This window comes from Euleptes europaea, chromosome 4 (assembly GCF_029931775.1).
Source record: "Euleptes europaea isolate rEulEur1 chromosome 4, rEulEur1.hap1, whole genome shotgun sequence".
In the NCBI taxonomy this organism is placed as follows: Eukaryota; Metazoa; Chordata; class Lepidosauria; order Squamata; family Sphaerodactylidae; genus Euleptes; species Euleptes europaea.
The window spans coordinates 116,013,774-116,033,770 of NC_079315.1; the positions used below are offsets into that span (position 1 = coordinate 116,013,774).

At 48.0% G+C, this 19,997-nt stretch overlaps 1 protein-coding gene across 1 annotated transcript in view; it reads right to left on the bottom strand.

Moving 5' to 3' along the window:
- Nucleotides 1-18,324, bottom strand: part of SETBP1 (SET binding protein 1) — a 220,671-nt gene extending 202,347 nt beyond the window's left edge. The window contains exon 1 of the mRNA XM_056849083.1: nucleotides 17,815-18,324. Coding sequence (XP_056705061.1) covers nucleotides 17,815-18,324 — 510 coding nt within the window. The remainder of the gene's footprint in view (nucleotides 1-17,814) is intronic.
- Nucleotides 18,325-19,997: the final 1,673 nt, after the last annotated feature.

The window sequence follows — 19,997 nt, forward strand, 5'->3', positions numbered from 1 at the left end:
CCTTCCCCAGCCCACAGCGGCAGCTGCAGACTGCAACGGGCTGGCCGAATGGTGGGGAAATCGAATCCAAGACAAGAAGAAAGACGACAAACTTTCCTTGGGGAACAAGGAACACAATACGGGCCCTTCTTTTCTCTCGCTCTCTTTTTTTTTTTTTAAACCTTGAAAATACTGGCCTGATTTGAGTTTTCTTTTGGAACAAAAGAGAAAATGCCTTTAAAAAAAGAAGAAGAAGAAGTAGTGTGGGGAGAATGAAAAAGCCTCTTCTGAAAGCTGGATCAGCAGATGGTTCTTTCCATAGGCAAGCCGGAGTATTTGTGGGGGGAGACGGGAAGGGGGGAGAATATGAGAAGTGGGGGGGGGAGAGAACTGCTGCGATTCAGATCAGTGAGATGTGACCAAGGGAGGCCTGGTGGGGCGGCCTCTGACCCATGGGCTGCACAAAAGGCTATTAAAGCCCATGAATAGGGTGCACCGGGCAGCTGCTGTTTTCCATATCTTGCTCTTCGGGCTTTGCAAAAACAGAATGGGAGATAGATAGATAGATAGATAGATAGATAGATAGATAGATAGATAGATAGATAGATAGATAGATAGATAGATAGATAGATAGATAGATAGATAGATAGACAGACAGACAGACAGACAGACAGACAGACAGACAGACAGACAGACAGACAGACAGACAGACATATATAGAGAGAGAGAAATAGATATATAGAGAGAGACAGAGACAGACACTTATTTTCTCAAATGGAAGACTAGTTTTTTTCTCCAGGTATGTCATCAATAAAGAGGGGTATCTTACATTTGTATATAAGTTTCAGTTATGTCCAATAATAATTTTGTGTGTGTGTATAAAAAAGTTTGAGGGCAGGACTGTCTTACCTTCAGGATTGTCTTCCTTTTAAGTAAATAGGACAGAGAGAGCGAGAGAGAGAACCGGGTTGCTTTCCCCACACCTCCCCATGAAGCCAGCTGGGTGACCTTGAGCTAGTCACAGCTCTCTTAGAGCTCTCTCAGCCCCAACGACCTCACAGGGTGTCTGTTGTGGGGAGGGGAAGGGAAGGCGATTGTAAGCCGGTTTGATTCTTCCTTAAGTGGGAGAGAAAGTCGGCATATAAAAACCAACTCCTACCCCTCTTCTTCGTAAGCACCATATCCCAATGAGCATAGTCTCTGGCTCGGGGCTTTTCCGCGACCTCTTCCATTAACATGTCCTCATCTCATACCTCCCGCTTCTTGCTTGGACAAGGGGTCTCATTTGTAGCCCGGGTCCTTCTGTTCCCAGGTTGTTGTGTCAGGAAATTACACAACTGCTGGATCATAAACAATAGGCTGGAGCTGCTGGTACCCATAAAGTATAAGCGGGGACTCCTAGAGCTAGTGCGGTCCCTGCTACTAGAGGCACAGGTCTGTGTGCATTCCCATTGTAAACGTGTGCTTTCAAAGAGGCTTATAATACCCAACCATAAAAAAAGCAACCGCAAGTGTTCCAGGCTGGTTTTTAGTTGACAGGACCTCAGCCAAGAAACATCTAGTGGCTATTTAAAAGAAAGAAGAAGAACAAGAAGAAGAGTTGGGGTTTTTTATGCCAACTATCTCTACCACTTAAGGCAGAATCAAACTGGCTTACAATCACCTTCCTCTCCCCACAACAGACACCATGTGAGATAGGTGGGGCTGAGAGAACTGTGACTAGCCCAAGGTCACCCAGATGGCTGTTATGTGTAGGAGTGGGGAAACCAACCCGGTTCACCAGATGAGCCTCCGCTGCTCATGTGGAGGAGTGGGGAATCGAACCCGGTTCTCCAGATCAGAGTCCACTGCTCCAAACCACCGCTCTTAACCACTTCACCAGGAGGGGGGTTGGATCTCCAGCCAGATTCTTCACTCGATCCTGCCCAGTTCCCCTCTTTACCACCTAGGGCTGCCAACACTGGGTTGGGAAATACCTGGAGATTTTGGGGGGTGGAGCCTGAGGAGGGCGGGGTTTGGGGAGGGACTTCAATGTTGACAGCCAGGATTGCTCTCGCATCTCTACACTACAACACTGTTGTTCATACCATAGATAACATCGAGAGAAACCCCTTTAAAAAGTCATCAATAATTAATTTCATGACAGGGGCATGAACATAAAAAAAAAAACCTGAAGGTTGAAAAACGAGTCTCGCTCCTAAATTTCTGAGCGGGCTCCTAGATCTAAAGAAGATTTGTTGAGGTCTAGTACAGGTAGAAAAATGTAAACCAAAAAATGTCACAGAGCACCTAATATTTATGCCGTGTTTCAAGTGTTCAGGGACCTTCCCAGGAGCCATCTCAATAATCACTCGGTTTAGGGTTGCCAGGTCCCTCTCCGCCACCGGCGCGTAGTTTTCGGGGCGGAGCCTGAGGAGGGTGGGGTTTGGGGAGGGACTTCAATGCCATAGAGTCCAATTGCCAAAGCGGCCATATTCTCCAGGTGAACTGGTCTCTGTCGGCTGGAGATCAGTTGTAATAGCAGGCGCTCTCCAGCTAGTCCCTGGAGGTTGGCAACGCTAGCTAGCAACCAGCAGGAGGTGGAGGGAGGCAGGCCCTTACCCAGGGGCAGGGATCTCCGCTTACTTCCAACGTGACACAGAAGCACTGGCATCAGGCTGGGACGACGCTCCAGCACTTGCCCCAAAAACTCTAGGGAAACCTTAGGCGACACACAGCGAATATGATCCCCGCCCTCACCCGTCCGGCTGCCCTGCTTCCACCCGCTGACCAGCTGAACATCGGCGGGCAGTGGCCGTAAGCGCCCAGGTAACCCTCCGAGGTCCCCTTTTCCGAGCAACTTTGTGATTGTGGATTAGGGAGTTTGGACACTGGCATTTTTTTGTAGATTGTAAAAAGCATGATCTCGCCAGAGACAAATGGATCACAATATACATTCAGGCCATTTAGTCATGGAAGGTTTTGCATTGGGCTTGCCACTCTTTAGATGCACTTTTCCCCCATCCATGTTCTCAAAACTCAACAATAAACCGCCATGCAGAGTTTTGAGAATTCAGATGGGGAAAATGTGCATCTATAGAGTGACAAATCCAATGCAAAACCTTCCATGAATAAATGGCCCCAGAGTTGGGGACCTGCCCTAAAGCAAGATATAGTTGCAAAGTTATTGGCGGATACTGATCCAAATGTAACCCTCGCCATGGCAAAGAAAATTATCTATGGTTTTTCATGATACCTCCTGTTTAGATATTATATTTTGTATGTTTGGGTATTTATGTGTTACGGCATGTATTGAATTTGTTGTGCTCATGACCCGTTGGTCCACGAGCATAAAGAATGGAATAAAAAGGGGGGGGGAAATAACCCTCGGAGGATTTCACAAAACTTCGGCCTTTGTTCTTTGTCTGGGACCGCGACGGCAAGGAGGGTGGCACGCACCCGGCAGGCCGGTTTGCCTCGGAGGGTGACAACTTGCGCAAGCCTGTTTTGCAACCTGACGCTCGAGGGGGAAAGCATGAAACCTCCCCCCCTTCTCCCACTATCCTCGTCCCCCTCCTTTCTGCAAAGGGCAGCGGTGGTCGGACCGGCCCCAGCCATGCTCGATCTCAGAGCAGGGCTCCTTTTTCCACCCTGCCCGCATCTGCCCTTAACCGGTTCCAATTACTTCCTGACCCGAGCGGCTCGCGTCTCATAAACACACAAAGCAGTGCGGGAGGGACATTTTGTTATGTCAGGTTTCGGAGAGACGGGAGGCTTTGTTTTCAAGGCACGGGACGCGGCGTTCCCGACAAACCAGGAAACAGCGTGGAAGACGCCGGATAAAAAAATATATTCCCGGGCCTTGCTGGGAAATGGAAGGGCATTCAAACGAAAAGCGGCCAGCTCTCTACTCGAGGAAGCGGGGCGAGTTAACGTAATAGTGTCAAATAATAGTCCTTGCTCCCCCCCCCACTTTCCATTTACAAGAGGAAGAAAGAGTACTCTGCTATTATTCCATGCAACTGCGGTGAACAGTGCTGAAAGATGCTCAAGGCCTCACAACATGGTGTCGTCGGACTGGGTATGAGGGAGAGTTGCCATTTGCCCGCAAATCCCCACCAAAGCATCCTCATTCCCCAACAGTGCCCAAATGAGCAGTGGAAGAAAATGGGAGGACTTCATTAAGGACATAAGAACGTAAGAAAAGCCCTGCAGAATCAGACCAAGGTCCATCAAGTCCAGCAGTCTGTTCACACAGCGGCCTACCAGGTGCTGCTAGGAAGCCCACAAACAAGACAAGTGCAGCAGCACCATCCTGCCTGTGTTCCTCAGCACCTAAAATAGGCATGCTCCTCTGATCCTGGAGAGAATAGGTATGCATCATGACTAGCATCCATTTTTACTAGCAGCCGTGGAAAGCCTTCTCCTCCATGAACATGTCCACTCCCCTCTTAAAGCATTCCAAGTTGGCAGCCATCACTACATCCTGGGGCAGGGAGTTCCACAATCTCTTGGACTACAGCCTATTTACGTAAGAACATAAGAAAGGCCATGCTGGATCAGACCAGGGTCCATCAAGTCCAGCAATCTGTTCACACAGTGGCCAACCAGGTGCCTCTCGAAAGCCCACAAACAAGATGGCTGCAGCAGTATCCTGCCTGAGTTCCACAGCACCTAATATAATAGGCATGGTCCTCTGAGACTGGAGAGAATAGGTATGCATCATTACTAGTATCAATTTTGAAGCAGGTAGTAATGATTGTGCCACCTCACCCAGAGAGTGGCTGACCCTGGCATGGAGACACTCTGGACAACTACATGGATATCCTTTTCAGCAGCCTCCACACTAGTAGCATCCGAACCTTTTTCTCAGCCATGGTGTCTACAGAGTCTCCAAATGAAGGGCTTGATCTAATTCAAGGGCAACAACCAGTAGCACCTCCCGGAGAAGATACACACTGCAGGGCTTCGGCTGATGACTCAAGCGTGTGTGTGTGTGTGTGTGTTAAGTGCCGTCAAGTCGCTTCCGACTCATGGCGACCCTATGAATCAAAAGTCCTCCAAAATGTCCTGTCTTTGACAGTCTTGCTCAGATCTTGCAAATTGAAAGCTGTGGCTTCCTTTATAGAGTCCATCCATCTCTTGTTGGGTCTTCCTCTTTTCCTGCTGCCCTCAACTTTTCCTGATGGTCTTCTCCAGTGATGGTCTTCTCCAGTGACTCTTGTCTTCTCATAATGTGACCAAAATATGATAGCCTCAATTTAGTCATTTTAGTTTCTAGGGTCTGTTCAGGCTTGATTTGATCGAGAACCCACTGATTTCGTTTTTTTGACAATCCACGGTATCCGTAGCCCTCTCCTCCAACACCACATTTCAAAGGAATCCACTTTCTTCCTATCAGCTTTCTTCATTGTCCAGCTTTCACACCCATACATAGTAATAGGGAATATGATGGCATGAATTAACTTAATCTTGGTGGCCGGTGACACATCCTTACACTTCAGAATCTTTTCTAGCTCCTTCATGGCTGGCCTTCCCAGTCTCAATCTCCTTCTGATTCTATATTGTGGGATCCTGCATGGTGGGGGGAGGGTTGGGGTCACTGGGGATGTGGGGGGGGGAGGTAGTTATTAGTTTCCTGCATTGGGCAGGGGGTTGGACTAGATGACCCTGGTGGTCCCTTCCAACTCTATGATTCTATGATTTCTTGGCTGCAGGTCTCCCTTTTGGTTGATGATGGAGCCAAGGAATAGAAAGCATATGGGAAGACTTTGTATGTGGAGGAGAAGGTACATGGAGCCAAATCTTCTTACTGCTTCAAGCCAACCAACTGGTGATATCAGGGCAGGCGGTGTACACTACATAAACTAGGCCTCTGATTCGCTGCCAAACCCTTTCTATGCTATTCATCCAGCCCTTACTGATGGCCAGATCACCCTTGCGTGAAGACCAAGACCTTCTTCTTGGGTGAAGACCAGCAGTATCTTCTTCACCTATACTATCCTGCAGAAGGCTATGGAAGATATAAGCAGACTCCAGGGATCAACATGTGACAAAGTGTGCGGCACTATGTGGCAAGATTTGTTTTGTGTTAACACATTTAAATCCTACCTTTCCTCCTAAGAGACCAAGGCAGCAATTAACACACAATGCAAACTTATCCAATTAAAAACGCTGCCCAAACAAAACGTGTACTTTACTAATCCAGTGTGGAGATTGTGTACACCTCCAAGTAGCTAAAAAAAATATATCCGTGGGGTTGCACTGGGCACGCTACCAGCTGCCAAGAAAATAATTATTAGATATTTCCCTTTGGCAGCAAAGGAATACAACAGCAACAAAGGCACCAGCAAGAAAATATAAGAAATTTTAGAAAATAAATACATAGGATATGTACTGGCAACTTCACCCTGGACACTCATTACACTTCAATTCAACAAAATTGGGGGTAAAAATGACCCCAACATCATTTGCGCATACACTGCAATTTACAAAAAAATAAACTAGGAGCTGTGGCATGAAATACTACTGGGCAACTGACCTCATTAAGATGAAGGGATATATAGATTATGGAACTGTAGAAGAATGAAAACAAAATTTTACTAATTCCCCCCCCCCCCCATTTATCTGGATCAACTGGAGCGCACTTTTTGGTTAAAGGACTGGATAACTTGTCAACCCAATAAACACATTAAAAAAACCAGTCTGTATGTGTGTGTGCGCGCACATACACACAAACACACAAAGGTTAACACAAATAAGTTCACCACAAAAAATGCTTGCTGAAAAAATACAGTTCTAATGACCTAAAAGCCCACCGCAAAGAGTTTATATAAGTTTCGATGCACATGATACTCATTCCACAGCAACAGAAGGAGGAGGAGGAGTTGGCTTTTATATGCCAACTTTCTCTACCACTTAAGGAAGAATCAAATCGGCTTACAATCACCTTCCCTTCCCCTCCCCACAACAGACACCCTGTGAGGTAGGTGGGGCTGAGAGAGCTGTGACTAGCCCAAGGTCACCCACCTGGCTTCATGTGTGGGAGCGGGGAAACCAACCCGGTTCACCAGATTAGGGTCCGCTGCTCATGTGGAGGAGTGGGGGAATCAAGCCCGGTTCTCCAGATCAGACTCCACCGCTCCAAACCACCGCTCTGAACCACTACTGAGCCAACACGCTACTCTCCGCCAAGGCACAATTACCAAGTTTTGATGCAAAGACTGCAATTGGCGCATGGGCTCATCCAGGTGAGGCAATCCTTCAGCTCAGTGGGCGCCAGGTTGTGAAGAACCTTAAAGGTAGTCATCCCGATGGTCCCACAGGTAGACTCTGTTCCGCCGATCATTAATCACCTAGTAGTAACTGTGAGGTCTCTAAAGCAGAGTTTGTCACTTCCACATTTTACACAACTTCTAGCACATGGCTGGGGCTTAGATAAAAACACTGCCTTTAATGTGGCACAAAAGCCCTAATCATAACAGTAAACATGATGCTCACTTCTGGTCCTTTCCCATAACACCGAACACTTGGTTTGTCCTTGTTTCTGTTTCCGTATATAGATTTAGCACCGCGAACCTAGACACAACAGTCTTGCTTCCCGAGAGAAAAACATGAATCACACCAGAGAGCGAGAGTTTACAATCCAATAGTTTCAGAGAACGGTTGTCCGGCAAGGTAACAGCGTGAGGACAATATGTCGGTGAAGACACCAGGTGACGTTGTGGGTTAAGCGAAGGCTTTACGAAGTGTTCAGGGCTGAACTGTACATGACTACATGTAGCTTTCTGAAATTAATTTCACTAGTGCGTAGGGTTGCCAACTTCCAGGTACTAGCTGGAGACCTCCTCCTATTACATCTGATCTCCAGGCGAGAGAGATCAGCTCACCTGGAGGAACTAGCCGCTTTGGCAATTGAATATGGCATTGAAGTCCCTCCCCTCCCCAAATCCCCCCTCCTCAGGCTCCACCCCAAAAGCCTCCCCGCCATTGGCAAAGAGGGACCTGGCAAGCCTAATCATCCCAACCCAATGCCAGCCCAGGAGGCAAAACAGGAATCTGGACAACTCTCACGGAAAGCGAAGGGAAGGACTCTAGATTGCGTTGAATTGCTTACGCTTCTGATTTACGTCGGAACTTTCTGCAAGATTGTATTTTAGGCCCTTATCGTTTTCCTAGCCCATCTTTCTAGTTGCATGTCATAATCTGTAAATGCATTTCATCCCCCAGAGACTGACTTTCCCCCTTGGACCTTATTCCTTGAGAGTTTTTCTCCCTTCCAGATTCTCCCTTCTCGGATGACCCTGTATGCGTTTTGGGAGTTTTCCACTTTACTTCCAGAGAACTGGTTGCTCACTCTGTACTTTCTTGGTTTCTGCCTTTTCCTTTCTTTGGCATACTCCTTTCCCCTGTGAGTTGCTTGCGTTGAGTGTCTGGGGGCTCACGTTCCATGCAGGTCTCCCTTTGTAAAGGTCAACTCATTCGGTAATTCCTTTGACGATGTGATCTTCTCCTTGGGGATCTGAAGTCGGATTAGAAGCCAGAACAATCTTCTCTTTCTTAACAAGAAGGCTGTGGTTTCATGATTGTGGTTGTTTTTTTAAAGATAGTTCGTTAAGAAGTTGAGATCTTTCCCTTCTTCCATTCATTTCTCTCCCCCCTACAGTTCTTGATGTACACATGGATTCCATAAACATATACATAGGTATGTGTATGTATAAGATAAAGTGTGTTGTCAAGTCGCAGCCAGCTCACGGTGACCCACAGAATTTCTTCTCATGGGGTGTTCAGAGATGGGCAGAGGGGGTTTCCCATTGCCTTTCTCTGCATAGCAACCCCGGTCTTTCCTGGGCGGTCTCCCATCTAAGTACCGACTGTGGTCAGCCCTGCTTAGCTTCCAAGCACTGACAAGATCAGGTTAGTCTGAGCTATTAGGGCTGCTTCATATAGCACATGTATATATACATGTATATGTATATATACATATGTGGGAGATCTCTAGCTAGTACCCGGCTGGCAACCGTACTCATGATAGCAGGTCATATGCTCTGCCTGAGACCCTGGAGAACGGCTGCCAGTCAGAGTAGACAATACAGGTCGAGTATCCCTTATCCAGACTGACCCAAAAACCGAACTATTTTGAGCCGGCTTGCAGGCATGACTCACAGGCCCAAGCAGTCCGGATAAGGGATAGTCAACCTGTACTGACCGTAACAGACCATGGGTCTGACTCAACAGAAGGCTACTTCATCTGAATGCTGGAAATGTTAGCGTGGTAAGAGAGTCAGCGTGGCGTAGTGGTTAACAGCGGTGGTTTGGAGCGGTAGACTCTGATCTGGACAACTGGGTTGGCTTCTCCACTCCTACACATGAAGCCAGCTGGGTGACCTTGGGCTAGTCACAGCTCTCTTAGAGCTCTCTCGGTCCCACCTACTTCACAGGGTGTCTGTTGGATGGAGGGGAAGGGAAGGTGATTGTAAGCCGCTTCGAGTCTTCCTTAAGTCGGCCGAGAAAGTCGGCATATAAAAACCAACTCTTCTTCTTCTGAAGTGGGAAACATAGCATGGCTCACCTATGCTTCCGTATGCATGCCAGTTTTTTAGACCTCACACCATGTAGCTTCCTGAGATCTAAGTGGGAATGGCTGTAGCTCATCAGCAGAGCAGGTGCTTTGCATTCAGATCTCCGCTTCAATCCCTGGCACTGCTAATCAACGGATCTCAGGTTATGGGAAAGATCTGTCAGCCTGAGGATCCAAAAAGGTACACCAACTCAGAGGTAGCAAACTTCCTACTCAAAGAAGGGCAGTTTTAAAAATCAAAATTGATTCTCAATTCTGAGCAGTCACTGAGTAGACAATACTGACTTTGATAGACCAAGGCTCTGATTCAATATAAGGCAGCTTCATAGAATTATAGAGTTGGAAGGGACCACCAGGGTCATCTAGTCCAACCCCCTGCACAATGCAGGAAATTCACAACTACCTCCCCCTCACACACACCCAGTGACCCCTACTCCATGCCCAGAAGATGGCTAAGATGCTCTCCTTCTCATGATCTGCCTAAGGTCATAGAACCAGCATTGCTGACAGATGGCCATCCAGCCTCTGCTTAAAAACCTCCAAAGAACAATAGTCTACTATCTCCTGAGAAAGCCTGTTCCACTGAGGAACCACTCTAAAATTCTTCCTAATGTCTAGATGGAAACTTTTTTGATTTAATTCCATCCTGCTTGGTTCTGTTCCGACATTCTGGGGAAACAGAAAACAACTCGGCACCCTCCTCTATATGACAGCCATCTTCAAGTACTTGAACATGGTTATCATATCCCCTCTCAGTCTTCTCCTCTTCAGGCTAAACATACCCAGCTCCTTCAACCTTTCCTCGTAGGACTTGGTCTCCAGACCCCTCCCCATCTTTGTTGCTCTCCTCTGGACACGTTCCATCCTTCTTAAATTGCGGTGCTTCATGCATGCTCACTTTCCAAACCGAAAGCTCCCCAGCTGATCTCTACAACAGGATCAGCGGTGTGAACCACGGACCACCCATGTCCTGGCCCTCATTCATAAGATCTCCAGAAATCCAAATTCCACCCACACCGATTATTCCAACAGAAAGCTACTTCGCCATGCACACACATATATATTCATGCCTTTGCCTAGACAGAACCTGTCAAGACCTTCCTAGAAAACCACCAGGCAATTACTACTTCCAAAACAGATGCAGCTTCTTATCTCAAGCTGATAATGTTAGTCACTCTTCCCAGATCTTTTTAAAGCTGGATTTCCATCCCCTGAAGCAGAGGCGAGTGATGCAGAGGAGGAATCCTTGAATGAGAGCTTGGCAGGCGATGTTAAAACGGTGTTTACTCTGATCAGAGAGAAGAAGGGGGAAGAGAGTAGACGAAGCAAACAAAAAGAGCGCTAGATCTTTGCAAACCACAAAGCAGGTGTGTCCTTCGCCTATTTATCTCGTACATTTTTATCATGCCATCCCCCAAGAATATCAGGGTGGTGAATATGATTCTCCCAATCTTCTGACTGGTTGCCGCCTTAATGGCTACAAAATCTAACACCTGGTTCACAAAAGCTTCCATGTGGCGTGAAGCCTCGGGTAACGGTAGCAAATATTACTTCCGACAGCTGCTACAGTCATTCACACACCTTGCCTTTGCCTGATCCCATACACACTCATCCCTTGCAAGTGCCTTGTTCAAGAAAAAGAAGAAGGAGGAGGAGGAAGAGAAGGAGAAGAAGAGGGAGAAGGAGGAGGAGAAGGAGAAGAAGAAGAAGAGCTGGTTTTTATAGGCTGACTTTCCCTACCATTTAAGGAAGAATCAAACCGGCTTACAATCGCCTTCCCTTCCCCACAACAGACACCCTGTGAGGTAGGTGGGGCTGAGAGAGCTCTAAGAGAGCTGTGACTAGCCCAAGGTCACCCAGCTGGCCTTATGTGGAGGAGTGGGGAAACAAATCCTGTCCACCAAATTAGCGTCCACCGCTCAGGTGTAGGAGTGGGGAATCAAACCTGGTTGTCCAGATCAGATTCCACCACTCCAAACCACAGCTCTTAACCACTACACCAAGAAAAATGTATGTCCCCCCTGACTGCATCCAACCCTCACATATACCCAAATCTTCATCCCTTCCTTACCCTTCCCACTAGTCAATTCAGTAGGTAGACTCATGGTGCAGCAGTGGAAAAGGCAAGGCGGTGTACATAGCAGGTGGTACACTCTGACCTCTCACCCCTCCCCCAAAAAACGTACTTATTGCCCCCCGTTTTCATACTTCTAGGTTATCTTGGATGAGGCGGGTACCAAATCCCAGATGGAATTAATTTTCAATTTATTGATAAGAGCCAGAATCCGGGCAGCTCAAAATTGGAAGACTAATCTGGTCCCTTCCATTCATGCTTGGCTGGTCCCAAGTCCAGACAACCTTGCAAAGGTTGAAATTAACCGGTTGAGGAGATTAAACCCTTTGCATCTGGTGGGTGGGAGATAAATTTAGCAAGCTCCCTTTGTATAAGAGGCAACAATTGTTCCGTGGAGTTGCCATACGGCCGAGTTTAGGTTATTACAGGAGTTATGCAACTTGGGTTAGGTGTCGTTTCCTCGAACGAACCAATTTTAAGAAATGCACGGGAGGCCTCCGAATCCTACTTTGCCCATTCTTCGTCTTCCCAGGTTAACATAGAAGCACTGCTCCAAAAACGCCGGGAAGCTCAATTTGGATGTATCCAGAAATAAGGGCCCCTTAATTCACATCAATACCTATTTAAAACGCACGCACACTAAACATAATGAAGTGAGGGATCAGTGACTGAATCCTGCTAAAAATAAGAACCCAAACGCAGGCACAAACACGCACTGGCAGCTTATACCCTAGGATTTACTCTTCCCACTTGCACTGTTCGCAATAGATCAGAGATGTTAAGTTCCCGCTGAACGATTCATCGGCAACTTCCTGACATTTCCCCCTTGGATGGTAGCCAGAGGCCACGTAGACATCTCTTGATTGGAAGAGGACTTCTTCCGACTTCCAAGGGAGAAATAAGGCGTAACAAAGGAATGTGAAAAAGAAGAGTTGGTTTTTATACCCCGCTTTTCTCTACCTTTAAGGAAAACCAACTTACAACTGCCTTCCCTTCTCCTCCCCACAACAGACACCTTGTGCGGTAGGTGGGGTTGAGAGAGTTCAGAGAGACCTATGACCAGCCCAAGGTCACCCAGCAGGGTTCATGTGTAGGAGTGGGGAAACAACCCTGGTTCACCACATTAGAGTCTGCCGCTCATGTGGAGGAGTGGGGGATCAAACCCAGTTCTCCAAATTAGAGTCCAGCACTCTTAACCACTATACCACGCTAGCTCTTCAGCTGTGGCTCAGTGGTAGAGCACCAGTTCTGCATGCAGAAGGTCCCAAATTCAATCCCCAGCATCTCCAGGTAAAAAGGATCGGCTAATATGGGATGGTTAAAGGCCTCTACCCAAGACCTGCTACCAGCCAGAGCTGTATGTTTGACACCCCTGGGTTAAGAGTATCAGGCTAGGATCTGGGAAACCCAGGTTCGAATCCCCACTGTGCCATGGAAGTTTTCTGGGTGACCTTGGGCCAGTCACACACTCTCAGCCTAACCTACCTCACAGGGTTGTTGTGAAAATAAAAGAGAGAACGGGAGAATGATATATGCCACTGTGGGTCCCTTGCTGTGGAGAGAAGTGGGGTATAAATGAAGTATATAAATAATACCAGTGTGGTATAGTGGTTAAGAGACGTAGACTCTATTATGGAGAATCTTGGGCTATTCACAGTCCTCTTAGAGCTCTCTCAGCCCCACCTATCTCACAGGGTGTCTGTTGTGGGGAATGGAAGGGAAGGAGATTGGAAGCCAGTTTGATTCTCCTTAAAAGGTAGAGAAAGTTGACATATAGAAGAAGAGGAAGAAGAAGCAGAAGAAGACTTGGCTTTTATATGTCGACTTTCTCTACCACTTAAGGGAGACTCAAACCGGCTTACAATCACCTTCTCTTCCCCACCCCACAACAAACACCCTGTGAGGTAGGTGGGACTGAGGGAACTGTGACTAGCCCAAGGTCCCCCAGCTGGCTTCATGTGTAGGAGCGGGGAAACCAACCCGGTTCACCAGATTAGCCTCCATTGCTCATGTGGAGGAGTGGGGAATCAAACCCGGTTCTCCAGATCAGAGTCCACCGCTCCAAACCACCGCTCTTAACCACTACACCATGCTTCTTCTTCTTCTTCTATGTACACATTTGGGAACCCCTGCATATGTGACGCCCACACTTTATATACCAGAGACAAGAAAGACTGGTATTTCCTTACAATGACTGCAGCCAGTGGTATTTGCCCTCTTCCCTCCAGAGGGGAAGCAGCCAAAGCAAAATGACTGTCATTCCGGAGTTACAGACTAAAACAGTTTCACCTCAGAACCACGAGCCCGGTTATCCTCAAAGTATTTTTTGATAAAGAGAAACCACGCCCTGAGAGTCTGCCTGGCCCAATTGCATCATCTCCTCCCTATTTGCATGATCCCATAACACCGTCAGGGCAATTAAAGCAAACTCCTCTCATTTGGAAAGACACCAAGAGGCAGCAGTTACTCAATGGGTTTGCTTAAGAGTCTTGCAAGGCAGTGACGCAAACGTGGCCGGCCGCCGAGAGGGGGGGGTCTCTTGTGAACTCGGAGTCCGGGTTCTTCAGGTCCCGGGTTCTTCAAGTCCTAGGAGACTGGAGGGGGCGGGACAACCCTAGCATTTCCCCTTGGTTCCCATTGGCTCTCAGCCTCGCCTGCTGACTGGCTGGGAACCGCAGAAACCATCCTAGCTTAGCTATTCTGCCAAAAACTGCAGCCTGCGTCTCTGGATTCTCCCTTCTGCCGGGTCCGGATCCGACCTGTTTATTTATTTATCAGATTTATACCCCACCGCTCCCTCGACAAGCAAGGCCCGGGGGTGGCTTGCAGCCAAGTAAAACACAATTCAATGGTCAATCCTAAAAACAATAGTGATCATAAATATATAATAAATATATAACACTAATTTGAAACCAACTATATGGTTTGCTTTCCCTTGGAGGCTGCAAATACATTTGTTCTGGGTAGAGTGTCCTGCAGCAGGCAGGGTTTCAACAGGTGACTCAAAAAGGAAATGGTTATACTTTGTAGAATTGAACTGATAAGCTTTCCCTGAATCCAAGATACATGACAAGGAGGAGGAGGAGGAAGAAGAAGTAGTAGTAGTAGTAGTTGGTTTTTATACCATGCTTTTTCTCTGCCTTTAAGGAGTCTCAAACCAACTTACAATCACCTTCCCTTCCCCTCCCCACAACAGACACCCTGTGAGGTAGGTGAGGCAAAGAGACCTGTGACTAGCCCAAGGTCACCCAGCTGGCTTCATGTGTAGGAGTGGGGAAACAAATCCAGTTCACCAGATTAGCCTCCATTGCTCATGTGGAGGAGTGGGGGAATCAAACCCGGTTCTCCAGATCACAGTCCACCGCTCTTAACCACTGCACCACCCTGGCTCTGAAAGGGGAACCCCGCTGAATCCCTGACCTTTGACAGCAGCCTTGCTGTAGGATTCAGATGGGGGACTGCAGACCACTTTGTTTATTTCGCCCCAATGAAAGTACGCCACATCTATGTTTCCGTCACCCCACATTCCCCAGTTTTATGAGGATTGTTCCAAGAACAGAGGTGAGAATCTTCCCAAGTGAAGCCCCAGGCCAGCCTTCACGTTCAGGAAGTGAAGCGATGGGTGGGTGGGTGGGCTTAAGCTTGTCACATCTCCATGCTTACTGCCAAGAAAGAAAAGGTGGATAGGGGAATGAAACAGGTGGGCTCCTTGCCTTAAAATGAACAGGCTACTTCCTGTGCTGGAGTAAGCACATTATGCGCCGCTAGAACAGCCCAATAAAAATAGCCATTTGGTGGATATTGGTTCTCTGCCCCTTGGGCTTCATACCCTCCAGGAGTTACGAGATATCCGCGCCACATTTCAGCCCTTCTGTTTTCTGCATGCCGGCGTCCTACAAAAGAGTTTCTGTCCAAGTCTCTCATCCAAGCAATGCGATTCCGCCCACGGAGTTTGCATAACCAGCTATCAGCAAGGGAAATGAAGGGCTTAAACGTTGCAAATTTCTAGGAACCAACGCGAAACTCTGCAGAGCCAGCATGAAATCCTTCGGGCGCCGATCCCACAGAGGGCTCGCACAGCCAAAGAAGCGTGGACAACCCCAGTGCCAGGATTAAATGCGAAGGCAGCCAGGTAACCTCCCATCCTTAGTTCTCCTTGCTCAACACGCTTGCCCTGGCAGTCACCAGCTGAGTTTTTCCCATCAGTACGTATCACTGTGCCTGAAACAGCTGCACAAAGGCAGAAATTCAACAGATAGCTGTCCCCCTGGTAGCATCTCCATGCAGGGAAAAGCTGAACATGTTGGATGTCTGCCTGTTCAAAAAGCAGCAGCCCTGGCAAGGCAAGTCACTAGTGTCTTTCCCTGCGTTATTCCTTTCTTTCCTACCGTTCCGCATCTCACTTATGGTTGCCAGCTCTTGCTTTCTGTATCGGTTCTTCCTTGGAGTTATGCATGAGTTTTCCGTGCATTAGAGATGACCTCGCTGCCAGCCCTCACAAATCCCGGGACTTCCCGTTCCTCGGTTAACCTGATTCTCCCTCTCCCCTGAGCTCAGCCCGGGTGAAATTCCCATGCATAATGCAAAGCGCGGGACACAGAATCTTGGTTTCTCTCACAGCAAGCAGACAGCCAATTACAAAGCAGCGGATCAAGGGGCGGGGATTCAAATACTTCCTGCTTCCTCTGAGCTCTTTCTGAGCAGAAGGCTTTTAAAAAGGAGGTTTTGGTTTCCCGCCCCTTTAAAATAGCTACATTTTTGTTTTTTGTTCTTAAAATGCTCTTAACATGCCTTTTTAGATAAAAGTGGCAATTGGGTTTCTAGGGGGGGGGATTTTCTCTCACTGTAGTCAATTACAAAGCAGCATTTCAAGGGGCAGGGATTCAAATACTTACTAATTAGAGCTTGGAGACTGCTGCTTCATAGACTCCCAACAGGAAAATGTGGGTCCAGCGAGCAACGAACCTCAGGTAAAACCCCCATGCATAAACGACCCAAGACGATTAGGAAACGTCCCTTATTTCTAAACATGCTTGTTCCACCAAAAGAGGCATCCTCAGCCCCACACAACACTATGGCCTGGACACTCTCCATCCTTATATTCGAGTCCAGTAGTGCCTTAAAGACTCACAAAATTTCCAGGAAATGAGCTTTCGAGAGACGGTGCTCCCTTTTGTAGCTGGCAAAGGGAGTTTTGACTATTGAGAGTGGAAATCTGGTGCGTCTTTAAGGTGCTACGGGACTCGAACCTAGCTCTTCTACAGCAGACCAACGTTTCCACCAACCTGAAATGATCTGTGTCCCTAGTTCTTCCGAGCAAGATCCCCCCCAGCTACTTCCCCCCAAAACCCCAATGTTTCTTTTCTCTACGATATCTGCATCCCCTTAGCGTACCCCCTTATTCCAAGCACAGTTGTCCATGACTGTCCCTTCCTTTCTAGATCTCTTGGGGCAAAAGTTTCCACTGGGATTGAAATACCCCGGTTTACTCAAAAGCAGCACCTCTCGCAGAGCATCTTCCACCCTTCCCCCAGCCCCAGGGTGACAGCAGTTTTCAAGAAATGTCACGTAGGCCACAAGACGGAGGCCCCGGCTAATTAAGCAACCATATGATCCTTCAGTTTGGAAAGCTTTGTCCTCTCAACACAGCCTACTAAGACTTGCTTTAATACAAAGGGGGGAGAGAGAGTAATTGAGGGAGATGCACCAACAGAGTCTGGCGTTCTACACAGGAACCCCCAAACGGCACAAGCTCTTCCGGTTTAAAGGCGCAGTCTTTGTGCGTACGACACAAATGGGGCCATTATGCCGCCCTTCAAACGGCTCTTTAACGCACCCTTCGGCTGAGCCCCCTACAATGGCCAAGCAGGTGGCGTGAAGGGGCCACGGCGGCTCTTATGCTAAGCGCATCCTCCCCGTTGCCTTGTTACGCCGCAGGGGGAAGGGGCCCTTTCCACCGCCATCTGTTTCTTCCGTCCACCTGTCTGTCACATGTTTAGATTTCAAAACCGTTTTCGGTGCACCGATTCTCTCGTTCGCTCCCGAATCGCACCAGGCTGCCTTTCGGGAACACCGAGTAGACGGAGATTAGCCAAAAGTTATCACGACAAGAGCGTACGCTGTTGTTCTTGCAGGACACCAGCAGATACAAAAAAGGGGGTGTAGCAGAAAGGAAGAGGAGGAGAAATAGACTCGGGCTTACCTTCTTTTTGGAGTGCGATCTGTCCTCCTCTTTCGGTGCTCTGCTATTTTTCCCAGCTCTGGAAAGTTTCTGCTCCCCGGACTGTTTAATGGTGATTTTGATCTCGGGCGGGCATATATAGTTCTCCAGGTTCTTGGGGGGCTTCTTGGCTCTCTTGGTAGTCTGGATCTTCAACTTAAGACTCCCTTCGGTGAAGTTAGCTTCCTTGATGGAAAACTCCTGGTCCTCCAGGCCGTCTCCGGCCACCCATTTCTCGCTGTCCGCGTTGGAAGTGGAATCCACGTCTCTTCCAGAACACAGCTCGTCCTCTTCCTCAGGCTCCATACGGTTGCCACCCACTGTCATGCCTTTTGTGGAGCCCGACGTCGACAGCAGGGACTCCCCGGTGCAGCTGGAAGGAGGCGGGACCTTTGCAGAAGTGACGGCCGAGGACAGGAAATCCGACTCTCCTCCCCTTTGCCGGACAGTGCTCGAATTTTCCCTCGGCTCCATGTTAATTCCCCGGTCCATGGAAGTCTTATTGGGGGAAAAGTGGAGAGATAAAGGGGGACAACCCCAAAACGTGAACGGTAACTCTCAGTAAGGTTTAGAGTCCCAACTGTCCAGCCACTGCAAGGAGCTCACAAGAGTTCAGATCTGCGACTGGTAAAGACATAAAACAAAAACAAGAAAAAGAGCATAAGCATTTTAGAGTATTTCACGTGTGAATGGAACTTAAACAGTTTGAATAACTTCAATGGCTACCGAAACCACATTCCAAACCTCAAATTCAGCATTTTAATTCCAATCACATCTCACCTTATGGTGCGTGCCACATACTGGGGTTGTCAACTGCCTTATGGCCACATACTGGGGTTGTCAACCTCCAGGTACCAGCTGGAGATCTCCTGCTATTACAACTGCTCTCCAGCCGATAGAGATCAGTTCCCCTGGAGAAAATGGCTGCTTCAGCCATTGGACTCTATAGCATGGAAGTCCCTCCCCTTCCCAAACCCCGCCCTCCTCAGGCTCCACCCTAAAAGCCGCCCGCTGGTGACGAAGAGGGACCTGGCAACCTTGCCACATACCCAAATTGGAATTCGGATACTTTCTATTTTAAGTCACAACCAAGTACAAACTTTAGTTTCATGAGGGCTTTTAGAGACAATAACGTTTTGTCCAAGGAATTCATTCCACTTTGTATTTGTGTGTGTTAAGTGCCGTCAAGTGGCTTCCAACTCATGGTGACCCTATGAATCAGTGTCCTCCAAAAGGTCCTATCCTTAACAGCCTTGCTCAGATCTTGTAAACTGAGGGCCGTGGCTTCCTTTATACAGTCAATCCATCTCTTGTTGGGTCTTCCTCTTTTCCTGCTGCCTTCAACTTTCCCTAGCATTACTGTCTTTTTCAGTGATTCTTGTCTTCTCATAATGTGACTTCGTATTTAGCCCAGTTATTATTCCATACCTATACACAAACCAATACCTGACTTCTCAGAGGGAAATGGTAGATCTAAACAGGCAGTAATAAAAAAAGGCATTTCCCAATCTGGAGTGGGCAACCCTAAACGGGAGGGAGGGAAAGCACAGCTGGTGGGGGGAACGAAGTCCAAGCCTAGGGTTGCCAGGTCCCTCTTCACCACCGGCGGGAGGTTTCTGGGGCGAAGCCTAAGGAGTGCAGGGTTTGGGGAGAAGAGGGACTTCAATGCCATAGAGTCCGATTTCCAAAGTGGCCATTTTCTCCAGGGGAACTGATCTCTATCGGCTGGAGATCAGTTGTAATAGCAGGAGATCTCCAGCTAGCACCTGGAGGCTGGCAACCCTACATCTAAAGGATGGACCAAATCCACTCCTAGGAAAGGCTGCAGCATCAGTCGGCCCCAAACCCTACCCTGAGCTTAGGGCACTTCTGGGCAATGAAAGGTTTCACCTCCGGACTTCACCAGCTGTCAGGAAGGCACTGAAAACACACCACTACCATTCACCAACAAAAGAGACGTGCTCAACAGAGCCAGTCAATGAAAAAAACACACACACCAGTCCAATTTGTCCCGTGCCAATATAAAAAAGAAGCCAGTTGACTTAACTGGCATTTTGCCCTCTTAATTTCTCGGCCACAGCTTCCACAAATAGAGGAAAGCCGAAACATAAACACAAGATGGTGAAAGTCCAACCAACCCCTACCACAATGGACTTTCTGTGAAA